This window comes from Rhinolophus sinicus, chromosome X (genome assembly GCF_036562045.2).
Source record: "Rhinolophus sinicus isolate RSC01 chromosome X, ASM3656204v1, whole genome shotgun sequence".
Lineage (NCBI taxonomy): Eukaryota > Metazoa > Chordata > Mammalia > Chiroptera > Rhinolophidae > Rhinolophus > Rhinolophus sinicus.
The window spans coordinates 68,622,710-68,646,413 of NC_133768.1; the positions used below are offsets into that span (position 1 = coordinate 68,622,710).

Here is a 23,704-nt window from a genome sequence, read left to right on the forward strand (position 1 = left end):
TTGATATGTATTTTCTTGACGTTCAGCATTCTTTCATTCGCTTATTGACCATTTGTACATTTTCTTAGGAGAAATGTTTATTCAGACCCTTTATTTTTAATTAGGTTTTTTGTGTTATTCTTTCTGGCTTATAGGAATCATTTCTATATACTAGATTCAAGTCACTTATCAGATAATGTGATTTGCAAAAGTTTTCTCATGTTCTGTGGGTTATCTTTTTCCATTTTTTGGTATCTTTTGAAGGACAAAAATTCATAATTTTGATTAACTCTAATTTACAGATTTTTTTCTTTTACCACTTGTGCTTTTTTTCAATGGTTTTTAATGCCTCCCCATTTCCTCCTCCTCCCAGCCCCTGGCAACCACCATTCTATTCTCGGCTTCTATGAACTTGATTATTTTACTTTCATCATATAAGTCATGTCATGTAGTATCTGTCCTTCTGTGTTTGGCTTATTTCACCTAACATAATTTCCTTTAGGTTCATTCATATTGTTGTAAATGACAGGATTTCCTTCTTTTTTAAGGCTGCATGATATTCCATATATACCACATTTTCTCTGTTCATTCATCTGTTGATGGACATTTAGGTTGCTTCCCAGTCTTGGCTGTTGTGAATAATGCTGCATTGAACATGGGTGTACAGATAGCTCTTCAAGATCCTGATTTCAATTCCTTTGGATTTGAATCTGGTTGTTCTATTTTTTTAAATGTATTTTTAATGATTATATTTTAAAACCGTGAAATTATGGGTATTTTTAGAACTTTTTTTCTTTTTAAAAATATATGGAACACTTCACAAATTTGTGTGTCATCCTTACACAGAGGCCATGCTAATTTTCTCTGTATCATTCCAATTTTAGTATATGTGCTGCCGAAGTGAGCATGAGAACTTTTGCTACTTTGTTTTTTTTTCTTTTTTAAAATAATTTTTATTTTTCAATTGTCGTTGACATATAATATTAGTTTCAAGTGTATAATGTAGTAATTAGATATTTATATAACTTATGAAGTGATCACCCCAATAAATCTAGTACCCATCTGATTACAATATTATTGACTATATTAATTGGACTATACATCCCATGATTATGTTGTAACTACCAATTTGTATTTCTTAATCCCTTCCCCTTTTTTACCCAGTCCCCCAACCCCCCTCCTATCTGGCAACCATCAAAATGTTCTCTATGAGTTTGTTTGTTTGTATATTTTGTTCTTTAGATTCTACATATAAGTGAAATTATATGACATTTGTCTTCCTCTGTCCAACTTAACTCCAGTCAGCACAATCCATGTTGCTGATGGTAAGATTTTGTTCTTTTTTATGGCTGAGCAATATTCTATTGTATATATGTACCACCTACTCTTTATCCATTCATCCACTGATAGACACCCAGGCTGCCTCTACATCTTAGCCATTATAAACAATGCTGCAATGAATGCATGGATGTACATGTCCCTTCGAAGTAGCATTTTGGGTTTCTTCAGATGAGCAACTACTATGCTGTTTTCATAGCAATTATACCAATTTACCTTTCCGTTAACAGTGTACAAAGGTTGCCTTTTCTCCACATTCTCGTTAACACTTGTTATCTTTTGTTGTTGTTTTTTTTTATAAAAGTCATTTTAACAGGCATAAGGTGATAGCTCATTGTGGTTTTTATTTGCATGTCCCTGATGATTAGTGATGTTTAATAACTTTTCTTATTACTGTTGGCCATTTGTATGTCTTCTTTGGAGAAATGTCTCTTTAGTTCCCTTGCCCATTTTTTAATTAGGTTATTTGTTTTTTTTTTGCTGTTGAGTTGTAGGAGTTTCTTATATATTCTGGATATTAACTGTTTATCAGATATATGGTTTGCAAATATTTTCTTCCATTCAGTGTGGCTGCCTTTTCATTTTGTTGATTTTTTTCCTTTGCTGTACAGAAGCTTTGTAGTTTGATGTTATCCCTCTTGTCTATTTTTGCTTTTGTTATCTGTGCTTTTGGTGTCATGTCCAGGAAATGATTGTCAAGGCCAATGTCCAGAAGCCTTTTCCCTATGTATTCTTCTCAGAGTTTTATGGGTTTTAGTTGTTTTTTTCTTTTTTTTTTTAAGTCTTTAATCCACTCAACTTAATTTTTGTGAGTGGTGTAAAGTAGGGGTTCAATTTCATTCTTTTGCCTGTGGATACCCAATTTTCCTAGCACCATTTCTTGAAGAGACTGTCCTTTTACAATTGTGTATTCTTGGCACCCTTGGCACCCAACTGTCAAAATCAGTTGACTGTATATGCAGGCATATATTTCTGAGTCTCGATTCTGTTCAATGGGTTTTTGTATCTGTCTTTATATCAGTACCATACTGTTTTGATTACTGTGGCTTTGTTATATATTTTCAAATCAGGAAGTATGATGCCTCCAGCTTTGTCCTTCTTGCTCACAATTGCTTTGACTATCCAAGATGTTTTGTAGTTACACAGGACTTCTTTGATTTTTTTTTCTATTTCTGTAAAGAATGCCATTGGGATTTTGATAAAGATTGCATTGAATCTGTGCATCACTTTGGCTAGTTTGGACATTTTTTTTTTTAATTAAATTTATTGGGGTGACAATTGTTAGTAAAATTACATAGATTTCAGGTGTACAATTCTGTATTGCATCATCTATAAATCCCATTGTGTGTTCATCACCCAGAGTCAGTTCTCCTTCCATCACCATATATTCGATCCCCCTTACCCTCATCTCCCACCCCCCACCCCCCGCCCCCGTTACCCTCTGGCTAGTTTGGACATTTTTACAATATTCTTCCAGTCTGTGAACACGGGATATCTTTCCATTTATTTGTGTATACTTCAGTTTCTTTCATCAGTGTTTTATAATTTTCATTGTAAATATCTTTCACCTCCTTGGTTAAGTTTATTCCTAAATATTTCATTCTTTTTTAAAACTATTGTAAATGGTATTGTTTTCTTAATTTCCTTTTTGGATAATTGGTTGTTTATGTCTGACTTCTGCTTTTAATGTCATAGCTAAGAAATCATTGTCTAACCCAAGATCATGAAGATTTACTTGTATGTTTTGTGTAAAAATTTTATAGTTTTAGCTCTTACAGGTTTTTGATCCATTTTTGCATTAATTTTTATGTAGGATGTGATACAGGTGTTCAACTTCATTTTTTTTGCATGTGACTATTCAGTTGTCCCAACGCCATTTGTTGAAAATACTCTTCTTCCCCCATTAAAATGTCTTGGCATACTTGTTGAAATCTATTGACCGTAGGTTTGTGGATTATTCAGAAATCTCAATTTTGTTCCATTGATCTATGTCTATCCTTATTCCAGTACAACCCTGTCTTGATTGGTATAGCTTTGTAATAAGCTTCGAAATTGGAAAGTGTGAGACCTCCAGCTTTGTTCTTCTTTTTCAAGGTCGTTTTGGTTATTCTTGGTCCCTTGAAATTCCATATGAATTTTAGAATCAGCTTCTCAGTTTTTACATAGAACCAACTGAGATTTGGATTGGTAATGTCTTGGATCTATAGATAATTTGGATAGCATTGCCGTCTTAACAATGTTATATCTTCTAATCTATGAACATAGGATGTCTTTCCATTTATTTAGGTCCTCTAGTTTTCTTCAACAATGGTTTGTAGCTTTCATAGTATGAGTTTTATACTTTTATTAAATTTATTTCTAAGTATTTTACTTTTGACGTTATTATAAATGGGGTTGTTTTATTAATTTAATTTTCATTTGCTTTATTGCTTCTGTATAGAAATGCAATTGATTTGTGTTAATTGACCTTATATCCTGAAACCTTGTTGAACTCATTTATTAGTTTTTATAGCTTTTCAGTGCATGGGGTTTTCTGTATACAAAATTATGTCTTCTGCAAACAGATAATTTTATTTCCTCCTTTCAAGTCTGGATGCCTTTTATTCTTTTTTTCTTGCCTAATTGCATTCCCTAGAGCCTCAGGTGCAATGAATGTTGAAGAAAAGTGGCAAGAATGAACAAGTTTATTCTTTTCTTGATCCTGGAGGAAGCAATTCAGTTTTCCACCAGTATGATGTTAGGAGTTTCCATGGATGCCCTTTATCAGGTTGAGAAACTTCCCTTCTATTTTTGGTTTGTTGAATGTTTTTATCATGAAAGGGTTTTGGATTTTGTGAAATGCCTTTTCTGCTTCTACAAACATGATCACATGGTGTTCTTTTTTTGCCTTTTATTCTATTGATATAGTATATTATGTTAATTGATGTTCAGATGTTTAACCAACCCTATATTCCTGGGATAAATCCCATTTGGTTGTGGAGAGCAGTCCCTTTACATGTTGCCAGATTTGATTTCCAAGTAGTTTGTGGAGACTCAGGGATATTGATTTTTCCTTGTGGTATCTTCGTCTGGTTTTTGTTTCAGGTTAATTTTAGCCTCATAGAATAAGTTAGGAAGTATTCTCTCTCCTACTCTTTGGAAAAGTTTGTGAAGGATTAATTCTTTAAATATTTGGTAGATTTTACCCGTGAAGCCCTTTGGTCATGGGCTTGTTTGTTTTTGGTTTTTTTTAGTGGGAATGTTTTAAATTACTATTCAACCTCTTTTCTTGTTACAGGTCTATTCAGATATTTTATTTCTTCCTGAGTCACTCTCAACATTTAGTTGCTTCTTTCTAGAATTTGTCCATTTCCTATAATTTATCTAATTTATTGGTATACTTTACAATACGTTTTTTTCTGTTGTCATTAGTAATTTCCCTCTTTTCATTTCTGATTTTAGTAATTTAGTAATTTTTTCTCACTTATTTAGTCTAGCTAAAGGTTTGTCAATGTTGTTCTTTTTGAAAGCACCAACTTTTGGTTTCATTGCTTTTTCTATACTTAATTTGTTTTAAGATTGTAATTGTGGTTAAATACACATAACATAAAATTTACTGTCTTAACCATTTTTAAGTGTATAGTTCAATGGCATTAAGTATGTTTACACTGTTTTGCTACCATTACTACCATCTGTCCACTGAACTCTTTTCATCTTATAAAACTGAAACTATATATACTAAATAATATCTCCTTATTGCTTCCTTCCCATAGCCCTTTGCAGCCTTCATTCTACTTTCAGTCTCTATGAGTTTGACTACTCTAGGTACCTCATATAAGTGGAATCATCTGTATTCGTCCTTTTGTAAATAGCTTATGTCACTTAGAATAATGTCTTCAGGGCTCGTCCATGTTGTAGCATGTGTCAGAGTATCCTTCCTTTTGAAAGCTGAAAAATATTCCATTGTATGTATATACCACATTTTGTTTATCTGTTCATCCTTTGATAGACATTTGGGTTACTTCCAACTTTTGGCTATTGTAAATAATGCTGCTATGAACATGGTTATAAAATTATCTGTTCAGGTCTTTGCTTTCAGTTCTGTTGGGTTTATGCCCAGAAGTGGAATTGCTGGGTCATACGGTAATTCTGTTTTTACTTTTTTGAGGAAACACCATACTCTTTTCCATAGGAATTTCCATATGAATTTTGCATTTATATAAGCAGTGCACAAGGGTTCCAGTGTCTCCATGTCCTCACCAACACTTATTATTTTCTGGGTGTTTTTCTTGGGGTTAGGGGTAAAAGCCATTTTCATGGGTGTGAGGTGGTGTCTCATTGTGATTTTGATTCTCCTTTCCCTAATTAATGATGTAGAGAATCTTTTCATGTGCTCATTGGCTGTCTATATCTTCCTTGGAGAAATGTGTATTCAGGTCTTTTGCCTATTTTTAAAATCAGGTTATTTGGGTTTTTTGTTATTTTTTTGGTTGAGTTGTAGGAGTTCTTTATATAAAAAGTTTGGATATTAACCCCTTATCAGATACATGATTTACAAATACTTTCCCCCATGCCGTAGGTTGCCTTTTCATTCTCTTGATTGTTTCCTTTGATACATAGAAGTTTCAAGTTTGATGTAGTCCCATTGGCTATTTTTTGTCTATTTTTGCTTTTGTTGTTTGTGTTTTTAATGTTATATCCAAGAAATCATTGCAAAGTCCAGTGTCAAAGCTTTCCCCGTTTTCTAGGAATTTTATATTTTAAGTCTTACGTTTAGGTCTTTAATCCATTTTGAGTTAATTTTTGTATAGGTGTAAAATAAGGGTCTAACTTTATTCTTTTGCATGTAGATATTCAGTTTTCCCAGCACTTTTTGTTGAAGAGTCTGTTCTTTCCCCCTTTGAGTTGTTTTGACACCTTTGTCAAAGATTGTATTTGACCATATACATGAAGGTTTATGTCTGAGCTCTCTATTCTTTTCCATTGATCTGTATGTTTTCATTCCAGTACCACACTGTTTTAATTACTATAACTTTTTAGTAAGTTTTGAAATCAGAAAGTGTGAGACTCTCTGTTTTTATTCCTTATTTCATTTATTTTTGCTCTAATCTTTATCATTTACTTCCTTCTTGCTTTAGTTTTAGTTTGTTCTCTTGTTTCTAGTTTCTTAAGGCAGTGGGTTAGATTATTGAATTGAGATCTTCCTTTATTTTTAATGTAGGTGTTTATAGCCCTGACCCCTCAGCCACACTCACTAGGAAGGAGCCGGTCATGGCTCACATGCCCCAGACACTCACTGTTCTTATGGAATTTTAGTAGATTTTCTTCAATAAATATTTTTATATTTGCCATATGCTCTTAGGACAATTTCCAGAGACATTAAATACTGGATTTTTAAAAAAAATTTTTGCTAGTTTTGCCCATTTTGCTAGGGAATGGGTCCACAGAACTCCTCATGACCTCATCCTGGAAGTGGAAATCCACGTGGGCACTGTTTATGATAAAATAACCACTCTCAGTTTCTTATATCCTTCTAGAGGCATACTGTATACATCTTTGTAAATGATCTTTTTCAACACTATACATACTTTTCTGCTTCTTGATTTTTTGACTTCATATCTTGGCTTTGTTTCATATTTTTACATAAAGGGCTGCCTCATTCTTGTTGAAGTCTGTAGTATTTCATTGTATGGATCTAACATAAGTTAAACGTATAATTTATAATTGAGCATTTAATTTGTTTCTAATCTTGTTATTAAATTATACTCTAATGAATGTTCTTGAACTATATGCATCATTTTAAACACATGTAAGTGTGTCTATTGGATAAAATTGGTCCAAGTGGAATTGCTTTCAAAAGGGTATACCTTTTTAATTTTGTTATGTACTGTCAAATTGCTTTTAGTAGAGGTTATACCAGTTTACATTACCGCTAACAATGAATGGGTGCCCATTTCTTCATACCCTGTCAACACAGTTTCATTGAATTCTTATTTGGAAAAGCATGTAATGAATCATAGAGTGGAATTGATTTTCATAAGTCAGTTTTTTTCCCTAGACTGTGTGTGTGTGTGTGTGTGTGTGTGTCTGTCTGTCTGTCTGTCTGTCTGTCTTAGTTATAAGACTCAGCCTCTAAAGTAGTAAATAGTATCAACTTGGATATAGGTAAGCAAACTTGTTTTGGAGGATCAAGAATTGATATATTCTTTTAAATAGAAAATATTTTTTACAATGTTTAAGGAAGGTTAGTTCTGGATGGTTAAATTCTAGTGGCATAGAACACATTTGGCAGAAGATGAAACTGCCATTTTTATAATTGATGATGTTTCTATGTGGTTCTGAAAGTAGGCTTTAATGCCAATCTTTTTTTTTGTAAAGAGTGCCTTTTGAGCCCTAATTATCACCAACTAACGATTCATTATCTAAGTATCTTACTTTTGAGATGGTAAAAATAACCTCTGATACCTACCATGTTAGTATGATTTAATTTTGACAGTTTTATTTTACTGAGTTATCACACTGTAAATACTTCAAATTAGCCAGATTTTTAGAGATAATTCAGTAAATTTAATGTAGCCTATCGGTTCTCAGTGTCAAAGAGCTCAGCTCATTTAATGAGTTCAAATATTTCGAACATTTGTAGAGCTTACATTTCAGGAAATTCTGAAGCTCTAGGTTTTCTTATCATAAATTACCTTTGAATTAATGACTAGTTGTTTCTTTGTTTACTCATTCAACAAATATTTATTTAGTGTCCACTATGCTTCTGGCATTGGGAATACAGTACTTAAGAAGATAGATACCATCTCTGCCCAAATGGAGTTTAAACACCTGATGAAAATAAACACTATGCAAGTAATGAAATAAGTAAACATAATTTTAAATTTTGAGAAAGGCTACAAAGGACATAAACAGGGTGGGATGAGACAGCAAGTGACTGGAGAATTATCAGGGATGGGTGTTCATGAAGGCCTTTTTATGGAGCGACATTTGATCTGAGGTTTCTTCTAAAAGATGAGAATAAGCCGGCCCAGGAATATCTGGAAAAAGAGAGTTCCAGGCAATGGGAGCAGTACAAGGACTCAAGGGATTCGAGGGAAAAAGGAAGTACAGTTTGACTTAATGGTTAAGGGGCAAGAGGGAGAATGGAATGCCGTGAGGTTGGAGAGATGCAGGGCCATCTACCTTACAAATCTGATAGCAGTGCCATGGGGAAACAATTAAAAGATTTTTAAGCAGGGTTGTAGTATGTTCTGAGTTGATGTTTAGTAGAGATCACTTTGGCTTTTTCATGGAGGATAGTTATAAGGGGAGGCCTGAGTGGAAGCAGGGGCACCAATTAGGAGGCTGTTGGTGGAGTCTAGATAAGAGATACTGATAGTGATTTGTATTCAAGTGGTGATAGTAGAGATGCATAGAAGTGGACTGACGTGAGATATACTCGTATTACAGAGGTAGAACAGACAAGACTTGAAGATAGCTTAATTAGAAATGGGAATGAGAAAAACAAAAGGACTTTTGAGTTTTTCGAGTTGAGCAATTGGGTTAATGGGTGGTTTCATTTATTAATAAGAGGAATACTGATGAAAGAACAGGAGAGGTTATTTTGGTTGTTTGGGAAGGCAAGTTGAGAATCAAGTTCTGTTTTGACCTACTTAAGTTTGAGATGCCTATTAAGACATTCAAGAAATATAAGTAGGCTGTTGGAAATAGGGGCTTGGAGCTCAGGAGAGAGGTTGGAACTAGAGAAATAAATACAGAATTCATCAGCCTGGACAATATTTCATCAGTTCCAAAAACACACTTTTTTTTTACTTTTTAACTTCTCAGAGATCAAGATGCGTCTCATCTTCTGATTGATGTCAGCCAAGCTGCAATCATGATGTAGTTGTCATTTGTAGTTTTTGAGAGTGCACAGGCAGATTACCAGAATTACACCTTGCACAATGGATGTCAGCAGCTTGGGGAAAATTTTTGGAGACAATAGTGGAGCACTGTTTTAAGTCTCAGAAACCAGATGACTTAGAGGAAGAGGGGAGGGAAGGATACATGTTGTGGACTTTTTTTGAAACAGGGACCAAAAGCTGATTAGCTTTATGTAACTGGCACCCCAGCACCAGTAACTTTTAGTTCTTTTAAGAAATGCTGCATGACCCACACTCTGGCACAGATGACGCTATTTTGTGAACACGCATAGATATCCAAAGTCAAGTAGTAGAAAAGTAATTCAGAAGAGTTGGATTCTAAATGTGAAGTTTTAGAATTACTTTCACCACTAATTTTGTATATATTTACCATTTCATGTTTATAAAAATGATATATGATCATAATCTGCCTACATCTTGCAGTTATTATAAAATTTTTAAAAATTCTAAGCGTTGAAAAGGCATTGTGTTATATATAATTTAATAGGCAGGTTTTTCTTAGTGATGAATAAAAAAATGTTTGTAAGAATTGACGGCATTTCAATGAAATACAATAGGTGATAGTTAAGGCCAGGGAATAAATGGGGTCACTTAGGCCTGAGTTCTCGTAAAGAATTACAGTTTTATAGCTACTGTTTACACAGACTGCCTCACCAGACTTCCTCCTCTTCCTTCAAGACTCAATTCGGGTATCTTATTCCTCTGAAAAAGCCTTCTCTCTGATACCTTCCATTGCCACCCCAGTGGCTGAACACAGAATTTTAAAAAGTGAGACCATAGATTAGCAAAATGGTGCTCACTTTATCCACTGTGGTTTTACTTTTCTTCTGTTTGTGCTTCTAGGAAGAAATGTGGAAGGTTATGGTGTGTGTTTATTCAAAAGGAATTCAAGACTGATGGTAGGAATAGAATGTAGCAAATTAATCAGACAGTAAAGAGCCATCTTAGTGTTCTCGTAATTTTTGCTAACCGAATATTTCTATCCCCATATGGACACCCTTCCTTATTTTGTTTTTTGTGTGTTTTTTTCCTGTTGTTTTTTAAAGGACTGGCCAGAAGAAAGGACGGTAGACGTGAGCTCTATTCAGGTAAATAAACTTATTTTAATCATGTCCAGGGAATTCATACAGCTTCATATCATTAAAAGAATTTATACCTTCACTTTTTCCCAGATCTTAAGTCTGCTGCCTCCACAAAGTCAAAATGAAATGTTTGCCTTCTGAATTTATTCCAGTGACTTTTAGGTGAATTTATTGACACATACCCTCTACAGTCTTCTCTAAAGATAAAACTATGCATGGTTTTGGCTCTTGTTGTGACCATGTGTCTCATTTTAGAATACAGTTGCATGTATTTATAGTGTGACTATAATAAGGCCAATTTAACAAAAGCATACACAGTTGTCTCATTATTATAGAAACCCTGATGTGTACATATTTAACATAGGCAGTAATATAATAATGTCTGCTCCTGTGTTATCTATTTCACAGTGGGTGGGAATAATGACCCATTTCCATTTCACAATACTTACTCAGTTGAACAGCTAAATTTTTTTGCCAATATAGTAAAAAGAATGTGTAGCCCTTAAACTTTGGGTACTTTCTGGTCTGAATGTTACATAGTGACCAAGTTGCAATTATGAACCTGTTTCCTCTGAGCTAACTCAGTATGTGCATCCAGGATGCAGGGAACCTTTCCTCAGCAAAGAAGAGGAAGTAGAGAATAAACATAGTAAATATTTGATAAGTAATTATCCCCTTTTTTTGCCTACAGGGAAAGAAATGGAACTGGTATTTGGACTATTTATTTTCAGAGGGGCTACAAGGCTTGAAACTTTTCATAAGAAGTAGTATCCATCGTTCTTCTGTCCACTGATCAGAGAGCATAAACCCCATGATCGACATGAAATGCATGCTGATAGAAATAAACGGAGCATACTGGACTAAATTCCTTCCGTGTTGCTAGAGAGGCCAAGTGGCTCAACTTGAGTTTCCATATTCTTTTCACCAACAGACATCCTCAGGGTGTGCTTGGACTAGCCTTCTGTCCATGGCTCAGGAAAGCTTCGATGTGGCTAACTTTGTTTTTCAGGATCTAGAGTCTTTAGCCCCCTAGTGAAAAATGATTTCATCATCAAGTTCTGCCTTTCACCAAATTATATATCAAGAGATACATCGTTATGTGCTGGGGTTTTTTACATTCTTGTGGAGTATAAACTGCGCTGATGGAAGAGAGCAGGTAATACAGTGGCAGTTAAGCCACAGACATATTCATGTAAAATACTCTGCTGCCTCCGTGAAACCTCTGTGGGTATTCCCGTTTTTCTTACTGTGAACAACTGCACCGACACCCAGTTAACAGGATACATTTCTAACTCTAAAAGCTAGCCTTAGGTAGTTGGTAGAGTCCTTGGCCTTCACTGGTAGCAATTTGATGAGAGAAGGAAGGGGAGAGAGAATTGTGGGATAATCAAGACATTACTATTTCACGAAACTGCTCTCTTGTGTGTGCGTACCAGTATATGTATATATCCCACTTTTTAAGTCTTCAGGCACAAATAAACTAATTGCAACTTTATTTTCAGGGATAATTCTGAAGCTTTAAAAAAATTATAATAGTTAAAATATCTTGCTGAAAACTTACTATAAAATTTTGCTTCAATGCTACTGAGTAACTCTCCCCCTTTTAATAAAATTCATATCATTTGAGAGAAATCAAGGTGAATTTTTGTTTTTAAGGGCACATTCTTATGGTTCTTTTCTTGGTTTTGTTTGTTTGTTTGTTTGTGTTTTTTTTTGCTTCAAAGCAAAATAAAGCCCTAAACTATATTACTGGATGATGCTCAGAATAGAATCCCATTTATTCATTCATTTTCGGATTCAATACATATTTATTGAGCTTACTATGTGCCAAGTATTCTTCTGTGTACTCGTTATACAGCTGTGGCCAATACAAAGTACATGCTTTTGTGGAATTTACTATATCCTATTGGAGAAGACAGACAATAAAAATATAAATAAACATGTAATATGAGGTGCTATAAAGAAAAAGCAAGGAATAGAGACAGACTGTTGAGAGAATCGCTATTTTAGATAAGGTGGTTAAAGAAGGCTTGTTTGAGCTGGTGACGTTTGCAGAGGCCCTATTGAAATGAGTGTATGAACCATGTGACTATTTGGGGAAAGAGCATTCTGGAAAGATGTCAAGGCAAGTGAAAAAGCTTAAAAATGTTAACTTACTTGGCCTGTTTGGAGAATAGCAGAGAGGCCAGTAAGGTTACAACATAGTGATTAAGGGAGAAGAATGATAAGAATTGAAATGGGAGAAAGCCAGAGGATAGTTCATGAAAGTCCTTACAGCTCGGTTTGGATATGTCATGGGAAACCATTCAAAGGATTGAATGCAGAGGAGTGACATAATTTGACTTAGCTACATGGAGCTTCAGGGTGAAGGTTAGACTGAAGAGGATTTAGGGTTAAAGAAGAGAGACCGGTTAGGTTATTAGTGTTCCAAGCGAGAGTCTTAGAGTAGTGTGGTTGAAGAGGGTGGAAGAGATGGTTAGATGCTAGATTCAGGCTCTACTTTAAAGGTAGAGAAGATAACATCTGCTGATAACTTGGATATAAGGAGGGGGAAGAGAGCGGTGAAGGATGACTCCTAGGTTTTTGAGCAACTGGGTGAATTCTGGGATGCAGAGGTGAGGCACCTTGGAGGAGGAACAGATGTGGAATCAGGAGTTCTGTTGTGGCCGTGTTAGGATGGAGATGCTGAGTAGGCAGTTGGATATCCAAGTTGGATATCCGAGGTACAAGTGGGAACTGGCAAATTAATCTGGGAGTCATTAGGGAATAGCCATGACATTGGATGAGATCACTTAGTGCAACTAGGAAAGAGAAGGTGACAAAAGACTGAGCCCTGGGGTGTGCCAACCTTAAGAAGTAGAGGAGGAACCAGCAAAATACTGAGAAGGACCCTCCAGTGAGCTACAAGAAAAGTCAGACTTCATTTTGCTGGAAGCCAAGTGAAGGAGCGTTTCAAAAAGTATTTAATGGTGTGGTATGTTGACGGCAAACTTTAGTTGCTTTGAAATAAATATGATAACTTCTGCAATGGGTAATCTCATATAGAGTTCTCTTTGGTTTTTAAGTTTGTACTCCAAATAACTTTCTATTTTGTTTTTCAGAACGTGATATTTTGATCTTTAAGATCACGTAGAACTTTAACTTGTGAGAAGGGATCTGATTATTTAACAACTAACAATATTCAGATTATTGAAGAAACTTTTCTAAACTTAAGTTTACGTTCCAGAAGAAAAAAAATGTTCCCTTAGGTTTGTCATTTGTTCAGTAATTATTCCCTGGGCACCTTTTTGCCCCAGTTTTTCCTTGGTCAATGTTTTAACTCACTTAAGATTATACATATGGCTATAGAAATAGGCCAAACCTCTAGTTATTTGAAAACTTTTTGGAAGACTCTTCGTGGCAAAGTAAAACAAGGTTTATATAAGAATAGCTGTTTTGCTTTGGTGGAAAAGATGTCTAGAAAAAAAATAGAAAACTTGATTTATTTTCCCAATTGTACACAAATAATAGTTTGTTTACCTAGTATTTGCAAAATTGTTGACATTATAAATGTTCACTTAATGTTCAATGCTAAAGTTGTTATTAGATTTCTAACATTTTGTTTTCCATTTTATCGTAACTTCTTCCATGGCATTGGGGATGATCTGGAAAGAAAAGTAGTTCAGTCTGTGGTACTTTACATAACTTTTATTAACATAGTAGAAATTTTCTCTTTACCTTTTATATTACAAAATGGTTTACTAGAAAGAAAAAAATCTCTAAAATTGGTATTAATACCGGGGGTGCCAAAAAAATGTATACACATGATTTGTATTCATCTTTTGTTATTGGTATATATTATTACAATTTTAATAGTTTTTTCCTTTCTTAAAATGTGTATACTTTTTTTGGCATCCTCTGTATTTTTAAGATTTCAGTTGATATTACTTTTCACTTTATTAAACTTTTAGGTTTTTAAATAGAATCATTTAAAAATTCTATTTCTAATAAATATGGCTGCTGTGGGCTGAATGTTTGTGTCTCCCCAAATTCATATGTTAAAGCCCTCACCCCCAATGTAATGGTATGTGGAAGTGGAGACTTTGGGAGGTAATTAGATCGTGAAGGTGGAGCCCTTGTGAATGGGATTGATGTCTTTATAAGAAGAGACAAGAAAAATACGACCTTTCTCTCCACCATGTGAAGAAATAGCAAGAAAGCAGCTGTCTACAAGCTAAGAAGAGGGCTTTCACCGGAACCCACCATGTTGGAATTCCAGCCTCCAGAATTGTGAGAAATAAATTTCTGTTTTTTTTTAAGCCACCCAGTCTATGGCAGTTTTGTTATAGCAACCTGATCTGACTAAGACAATGGGCAACAGTGTTTAACAGAACATATTGTTGACCTGAATTACCAATGTTTTATTTTTGTAACATTCAGAAAATGATATCTTCCCAAGGATCATAATAGTACATGTGAATTAAAGTCTACTTTTAAGTACATACCAGTAAAACCAATTTTTTCAGCTTTCCAGGAAGAATATTAGTTTATCTAACAAGATTTGGTGCACAGAGCTGAAGGATGGATGTCAAGGAGTCCTTCCATTGCTTCTAGTTCTAGGTTTGTCGTTAATGAATTGTATGACTTTGGAAGTCACTTAAGCACTTTTCCTCTTCATTCCCTCTTTGGTAAAATTTAGATTTTAATGTCTGTTTTTCAAAGGTTTGGCATATAATATGGTAGAAAATCTGAAATTTCATCGAAAAGCCAAAAAGGGGAAAATGATATAAAAATGTTTCCTACCTTTGCAGTATATCCAATCAAAGTGTAGCTTACAGAAATACAATTGAAGACTGTCTATCCCAGAAGGCAGGAGCTTACCGAGATAACATGCCTTTTCTAAGCTTTATCCTCTGGTGAACAGAGGTTACCTGAGCCTTTCTGAAAAAAGTGCTGAAAGTATAAATGTATAAGGACCTATGTAATAGTTCGACATCCTGGGCATTTATGAGTATTCCACCTGAATACAATAGCACAGTTAAATCATGTATGAAATTGAACAATACTGAATTTTTTATATGCTGTGCTTTCCCCTTGTATCTATTTGTAGGCAACTTTTTGTTAGCTGGGTTAACGAGGAAGAATAAAGTATATATATTTTTTAAGTTAGACATTAATTTTAACTTAAAAATTAGAAATTCATTTTTCTGTTTATAATCAGCTTTGTGGACTAAGTTAAATACAGACAGTTGATCACCCGTTTCTGCAGTCAGTTGAAAACTGATGCAGAGGACTTCTAGGTGATAATGTGCAGATCTCAGTGGAACCTCTCCCCAGAGAAACATCTTTCTACTTGGTCAGAATTCGCAAAGACAATCATTCAGAGTCTCTGGAGAATGATAAAATGATTTACAATAAATTGAAAACCATTTATTCAAAATCTGTAGAACTAGTAATAGTAGTAGGACGCAACAACTTATGAGCTAGAGGCTATACCCCAAACACCCACCCAACTCTGGGTTACAGAAGAGGTGTTCCAGTGGGCTCAGCAGCCAAGTGGCAGCTCCCATCTCTCCTACACACTGTTGCATAAAACAGAGGTTCTGCCTAGGAGGGGGTCAGAGAAAACCTCAAAGACTGGCAATACACTGGCCCTGCCTGAGGGGCCTAACTTTATTGTGGAGCAATTTATGCTCCAAGGAACTGTCCAAAATAAAAATCAGCGGAGTCCAAAAGCGTGATATGACACTAATAGAGGCAGAGTAGCCAGAAGTTTAGCAGGGAGATCAGAGAAAGCACAAAGGAGGCCTGTTGATATGGAAGAATGTGTACATGCCTAATACCACATGCAGGAGCAACTGGAGAGGAAACTGCTTTGCTTTTAGTCCTTGACTAAATGTGCGACAAACTTGTAAAGTCCCTGAAGTGTGTAAGCAGTGTCCAGGCCGCACAGATTAAAAACAGCAAAAAATGAAAACCTTATTGATTCAAGGGTTTAAGCACAACTCGGATCAATCAGTGTCTAACTGTTAAATTACTGACCCAGGGATGACCCTCAAGAAGCCAGGTTTAAAGATAATAAATCTTAACAGGAACATTAGAGGCGGCACACTGTGGGGGGGAATAGACTTGACAGATTGTGTCCAGCCAAATTACTAAACAGCAGCAAATCTTGGAGCAGGAACAATCAGTGTCCAGAGCTGCTACAATGTATTGCCTAAACTGTTCAAATTAATAAGAGGTTATAAGACATGCAAAGAAACAGGAGCATGTGACCCATACATGGGGAAAAGACAGTAGAAGTTGACTTTAAGGGGGATCAGATGTTGAACTTGGTGGATAAGGACTTCAAAGCAGCTATTATAAATATGGTCAAAGAGCGTTAAAAAGCCATGTTTAATTAAAGGACTATATGATGACAATGTCTCATCAAAAAGAGTATCAGTAATAGAGTTCATACATATATACACACCAGATGGAAATTCTGGACTTGAAAAGAGGGAAGAAATATGAACGGAGCCTTCGAGAAATGTGTGCTAACACTATTAAGCACACAGACACACTCATGGGTATACCAGAGGAAGAGACAAAGGGACAGAAAAAACTTTGAAGAAATAAGACTGATAATGCCCCAAATCTGATTTTTTTAAAAAAATCTACACATTTAAGATGCTTGAGAAAATGCTAGCAGATCAAATCCAGCAATATATGAAAAAAATTACACTCCATGACCAACTTGGGTTTATCCCAGTAATGCAAGGTTGTTTTATTAACATCAATGTAATACACCGTATCAAAACATTGTTTAAAGAAAGTAAAACGAACAAAAAAGTAAAACTGCGTCTAATAAATGCATTTTTTTACTCAGATATTTGATACTCATAGATGCGAAGACTGACTTTTGTTAAGGTAGCAGTACTCCCCAAATTGATATACAGTTTCAGTGCATCTCTATCAAACTCCAGCTGGCATTTGTAGAAATAATCAAGCTGATCCTAAAACTCAAGTGGAAATGCAAGGGGCCACAAATAACCAAAATAATACTGCAAAAGAACAAAGTTGGAGACCTCATTTCCCTGTTTCAAAGCTTAATGCAAAGCTGCACTGATCAAGACACTATTTAATGGCATAAGGATACACATAGGTCAATGGAACAGAACTGAGAGTCCAGAAATAAACCCATTCATCTAGGGTCAATTTGTTTTTTAACAAGAATACCAAGACAATTCAATGGGGGAAAGAACAGTCTTTTCAGAAAGTGGGGCTGGGACATCTGGATATCTCCATGCAAAACAATCTGGTTGGACCCCTATATCACATCATATGTAGATATTAACTCAAAATGGATCACAAACTTAAATGGAATATCTAAAACGTGAAAACTAGACAAAATAGTAAACCTTCGTGACCTTGAGTTAGTGATTTTGTAGCTATGATGCACAAAAGCATAAATGAACGAAAAATTCATGAATTTAACTTAATCAAAATTAAAAACTTCTTCAAACAAGACCAAGAAAATGTACAGAAAATGCACAGAATGGGAGAAAATATTTGCAAATCAGATATCTGATAAACATCTTGTATCCAGAGTTTATAAATAACTGTTACAACTCAATAATAAAGTCAGTCAATTAAATCACAGGCAAAGGATCCAAATAGATATTTTTTCCCCAGAAAAGTATGTGAATGGATAATAACATGAAAAGACACTCAACATCATTAGTCATTAGTTAAATTCAAATCAAAATCACAATGAGATATCACTTTCCACCATTGGGATGGCTGTAATAAAGACAAGTAAGGATGTGGAGAAATTGAAATATTCATTGCCAACTGTACTATAAATGGTGTAGCCAACTGCAGTACAATTTGGCAGTTCCTCAAAAATCTAAATTAGAAATACCATATGACTGAGCAGTTCCACTCCTGGGTATATACCTAAGAGAAATGAAAACGTCCTCACAAAAACTTGTACACAAATGTTCATAGCAGCGTTATTCATAATAGCCAAAAGTGGAATCAACTGATGAATGAATAAATAAAATGTTATTTCCATATAATGGAACACTAACAAAAAAAATAAAGAAGTGATACATATTGTGATATGGACAAACCTCAAAAACAATGTGCAAAATGAAATAATCCAGTCATGAAAGAGCACATATTGTATGGTTCCATTTATATGAAAATATCCACAGTAGGCAATCTATAGACAGAAAGTAGTTAAGTGGTTGTCTAGGGCTCTTGGGGATAGGCTGACAGATAATGGGGAGCACTATAGACTAAAAGTTTGCCCCCCCCCCATTCATATGTTGAAACCTAATCTCCAGTGTGATGACATTTGAAGGTAGGGTCTTTGGGAGGTGATTAGATCATAGGGTGGAGCCCTACTAAATGGTATGAGAGCCCTTAAAAAAGAGACCCCAGAGAGCTCCCTTGCCCCTTTCACAGGTAAGTTTATAGCAAGAAGGTGGCTGTCTGTGGACCAGGAAGCCGGCCCTCAACAGAATGAATCTGCCAGTACCTTGATCTTGGACTTCCCAGCCTCCAGAACTGTGAGAAATTTCTGTTTATATGTTGCCCAGTCTGTGGTACTCTGTTACAGCAGCCGCAATGGACTAAGACAGAGAGTGACTGCTAATGGGTATGAGGTTTCTTTTTAAGATGATGAAAATGTTCTAAGCTCTAAACATAATAAAAACCACTGAATTTTATTTCATTTTAAATGGATGAGTTTTATGTTATGAAATTGTAACACTAAAGCTGTTAAAAAAAACTTGTAAGGACTGCTTCAAGTCCCATTTTGGAAAACAATGAAATATCTTAAAGATCTTGTGTTTGCATGATTATCTTTTGTATAATAACAAATTTAGAAAATTTATAGTCATCAAATCATGATTTGCTTCTCATCTGTTTCATACCGTGTCTTCTTCCAGTCTAGGAAATTATGAATATGCAAGAAGAAGAATTGTGTGGGGTAGTTGTGCACCTATCAAGTACTTCTAGGAATTTGCATGGTAGCATGGCTGAGTAGTCTAAGGCACTGGATTAAGAATTCTTAAAGGTAAATATCAGGTTTACACATTTATTTGAAATATTTTAGGGTCATCGAGGAAAACAAATACATTAGAATAATCTTCTAAAATACAGATAAGTAGAAAGTAGGTTTTGAAATTGTATGTGGATAAAAATCATTATTTCTCTTTAAAAAGTTTTTGAGCAGTTTTAGATGGATTTGCATATTTTTCTGCCGAGAATGAAATATATAATATAGCTATTACGGCTGTATTCAAGCAAATAAAGCACAACTAGATTTCTGACAAAACATTTAGTTAATTTCCCGCATTCTGAATTTAGGGTATAGTACATAGCTAGAATGAATATATTAAATAGGATTTGGAAACTTTCACATTTTTAAATGGATAACTGTAAAAAAAAGTATTAATCTATTTAATTTCAGATGAGAATTGTAAAAATTAGGCTTATTTTAAAAAAGCTCAGTTTCTAAGATGTTCTATGTAAAAAACTTAAGTCATATTTAGAATTACGTGTTATTGCTGAATCTAGGATAACGTACTATCACCCCCTGGTGGACATTTACCCCACTACAAGGAAGTAAGTATTCGATCTCTGCAACAGCCTTTACAAGCGCAGAGAAGGCTACAGTAGTTAGTGTGTTGAACTGAATGGGGAGCTAGAGTACAATTCGGATTTTTCTGCCCTTCCTGACTTCAAAGAGCCATGTGCCTTGTGTTTGGAAATGACCTGAGCTGAAAGAAAGCACTTGAGGATTCTTGGCTCATGACTTAGGTTCTAGGAGTCGGACAGTAATTGAGTCTTGCTGGGATCTACACTTCATGAAAAATCCTGCCTCTGTCCGCCATTGACCTAACAGTAGATATATTGGCTAATAACCAATTATATTAGCTCCTTTTAGCCTTACTCTCAGATTTTTCCTTGATATTAATGAGCATTAATTTTTTTTCTTAGAATTTTTTCTTATTCGATCACCAATAGTTTTAACTTTGACTTCTTAAATATTTCGTATTTTGTATTTTTGTATTATTAGGTTTCTTTAAGCACTTGTTTTATTATTAGTTTCAGGTGTCCAAAACAATGTAATAGTTAGACATTTACACCCCTCACAAAGTGATAACCCTTCCCCCCAATCTACTGTCCCTCTGACATCGCGTATAGCTGTTACAGTTCCATTGACTCTATTCTCTATACTGTACTCCACATTCTGTCACCATATACATATAAAATTATAGTTGACATTCAGTATTACTCAGCTTCAGCTTCAGGTGTACAGCACAGTGGTCAGGCACCTACGCTGTCCATAAGGTGGTCTCCCTGATAAGTGTCCATCAGAAACCCTGCAAAATCTTTACAACGTTATTGATTATATTCCCCAAACTGTCTTTTGTATCCCCGTGGCAATCTTGTGGTTACCAATTTGTGCTTTCTAATCCCCTCACCTCCCTCATCCCTACCTCCCTCCCATCTAGCAACCCTCAGTTTTTTTCTCTATATCTCTGAGACTGTTTCTGAATAGTTTGCTCATTTATTCTATTTTTAAGCATTTTTTAAGGCTAATTTTGGTAAGATTACTATTTTACTACTTATTCTGATAAAATACACATAGCATAATATTTACCATTTTAACCATTTCTAAGTGTGCAACTCAGTGGCATTAAGTACACTTACAATATTGTACAACCATCACCAATATCTAGTTCCAGAACTTTTTTACCACACCAAATGGGAACCCCAGGTCCATTAAGCAGTCACTCCCTGTTCCCTCTCTCCCCTAATCTCTTTAGTCTCTACAAATTTGCCTGTTCTGAATATTTCATATTAATGGAATCATATAATATATGGCCTTTTGTGGCTGTCTTCCTTCACTTAGCATAATGATTTCAACATTATGCAACATGTTTCAGTACTTCGTTCCTTTTTGTGGCTGAGTAATACTCCATCGTATGGGTAGACCACATTTTGTTATTCATTCATCAGGTGATGGACGTTTGGATTGTTTCCACCTTTGGCTATTGTCAGTAGTGCTGCTGTGAACATTCATATATACAAATGTTCATTTGAACACCTGTGTTTCAGTTATTTTGGGTATATACCTAGGAATAGAATTGCAGGGTTCAATGCTAATTTTATGTTTAACCTATTGAGGAACTTCCAAACTGTTTTCCAAAGTGTCTGCATCATTTTACATTCCCATCAGCAATATATGAGGGTTCCGTTTTTTCCACATCCTTACTAACACTTGTTATTTTTCATTTTTTAAAATTATAGCCATGCTAGTGGGTCTGAATGGGTATCATTGTGGCTTTGATTTTCATTTACCTAATGAATCTGATGTTGAGCGTTTTTTCATGTCTTGCTGGCCATTATATATCTTTTCTGGAGAAATGCCTATTTGAGTACTTTGCCCATTTTAAAAATTGGGTTGTTTGTCTTTTTGTTGTTGAGTTGTAAGACATCTTTATATATTCTGAATACAAGATGCTTACCAGATATATGATTTGCAAGTAGTGGGTTACCCTTATACTTTCTTGATAGTGCCCATTAACGTACAAAACTTTAAATTTTGATGAAGTCCAGTCTGTTTTTTTCATTATTTAGTTGCTTTTTCTTGGTTAGGTGTCATGTTTAAGAAACTATTGACTGGAGGGACGTCATAGGAATGGCGGCAGCAAGGCGCACTTTTTGAGTTCTCCTCCAGATCTTATCAAAAAACGGGACATCTATAACCCATCAAAGGACTCTCCGCTCATCACGCAGAACAGCTAAGAGACTTGTGCAAGGATTACTTGAAGGTGGGCAAATTGGGCGAGCAGGGGAAGAGGGAAGGGAACGGAATGGAGATGTGGCCTGCATCTGCAGCGTTGGAAATGCGGTCCGTATCTGCTGCTGTGGAAACACGGTCCACACCTGTGGCTGTGGAAACGCGACCCATATCTGCGGCTGTGGGGATGCGGCCCGCATCTGCGGCTGTGGGGATGCGGCCCACATCTGCGGCGGTAGAAACGCAGTCCGTATCTGCAGCTATGGAAATGCAGTCCGCACCTGTGGCTGTAGAAACGCAGCCCGCATCTGCGGTGGTGGAAACACGCCGGCATCTGCGGCGGTGGAAATGCGGCCTGCATCCGCAACTGCAGAGATGCAGGGGAGCCTAGGACAGAACAGAGAACACAAAAGCCAGGAGGTGGGCTCTTTCCCTGCGTCCCACAGCTGATCTCTCCCGCCGAGGGGGCAGCATATCCAGCATTTGAGGCAGTAACCTCAGTGAGACCTCCAGTTGGGCCCTAGGCCGGACAAAGGACACAAACTCCATACCTGGGCCCCTCCCCCCACTCTTCCAATCCTACCCCCACCCATCCAGAGACTTAAACTGGCCCCTGAACTGAGGAGTAGTGTCAGATTACAGAGGAGCCTTAGTGCTCAGGCTCTGGGAAGACCAGCGTGCAGCTCTGACCCAGGGAAGAGGCTGGGAAGAGTGATTTTTGCTGGGCTAGGAGAGAAGAGACTCCTCCACCCCCAGCCACCACTTTTTCATGCCTGCCTAGGGAAGACAATTACAACTGCAGAGGCACTCCCAGGGATCAGCAGTAAGCGGCAGACACAGCTCTGGGCTTTCAGCAGCTCAGAAATCTCCCACCCGCCACACACACACACACACACACACACACAGAAAAAGTGCCCTAAGACTCAGGAGAACTGGACACAGGGCTGGTGGTGCTACTCTCAGTGCTCATATGTGCACGCAAGAGCAGAAACTGCACTGACTTTGTAGAAACTACCATCCAGACCCCTCAGCCCCACGCATCTAAATCTGCAGTTCCAACATCACTCTGGGCACCAGGTGACCGGCTCTGCCTGCACAATACACAGAGGACTCTTTGCTACAGCAGAGGACAACCTGGAGAGTACTTGGTGGGCTAAAGCCAAGACTGGCGCTGCTTTTTGTTTTGTTTTGTTTTGTCTTTATATCTTCGATATCTTTGCCTGTGTTGAGTGGGGGTTGTCGGATGTTTTTACATGTGAAGGTATTTGATTTTTTTCTTTGTTGTTGTTGTTGTTGTTGTTGTGCTTGGTGATTTGCTTTGTTCTGAAATTGCCCTACCAGGGCCCAGCTTAAGAGACACAAGATTCAACACACCCAGAGGCCAACTCCAGAGCAAACCAGAGTACTACCGGATTTGACCTACAAGTTACACACCAGAGGGAATTCTCTATAGGCACAAAAGCCAAACCATAGAGGCCAAACCACATTTAAGTGGTCAACCCTCACGCAGCAGAACACCCTGCGGTGGGCAGAGCCAAGTCTCACAACCAGTCAGCCTGGGAATTAACCCCACCTACTCACAAGCGAAGAGCAATTAAAGATCTTCTTTAACAGGACAATAT

The 23,704-nt window shown here is 36.3% G+C and overlaps 1 protein-coding gene and 1 non-coding gene across 2 annotated transcripts in view; one reads left to right on the top strand and one right to left on the bottom strand.

Annotated features, from left to right (window-relative positions):
• The window catches only part of CENPI (centromere protein I), a 54,864-nt gene extending 40,259 nt beyond the window's left edge, over positions 1 to 14,605 (top strand). The window contains exons 20-21 of the mRNA XM_019716681.2: positions 10,268 to 10,309; positions 10,995 to 14,605. Coding sequence (XP_019572240.2) covers positions 10,268 to 10,309; positions 10,995 to 11,096 — 144 coding nt within the window. The 3' untranslated portion in view covers positions 11,097 to 14,605. The remainder of the gene's footprint in view (positions 1 to 10,267; positions 10,310 to 10,994) is intronic.
• LOC141569834 (U6 spliceosomal RNA) lies at positions 781 to 887 on the bottom strand. Its single transcript, XR_012493613.1, has one exon. It is a non-coding gene; the product is annotated as a U6 spliceosomal RNA (small nuclear RNA).
• Positions 14,606 to 23,704: the final 9,099 nt, after the last annotated feature.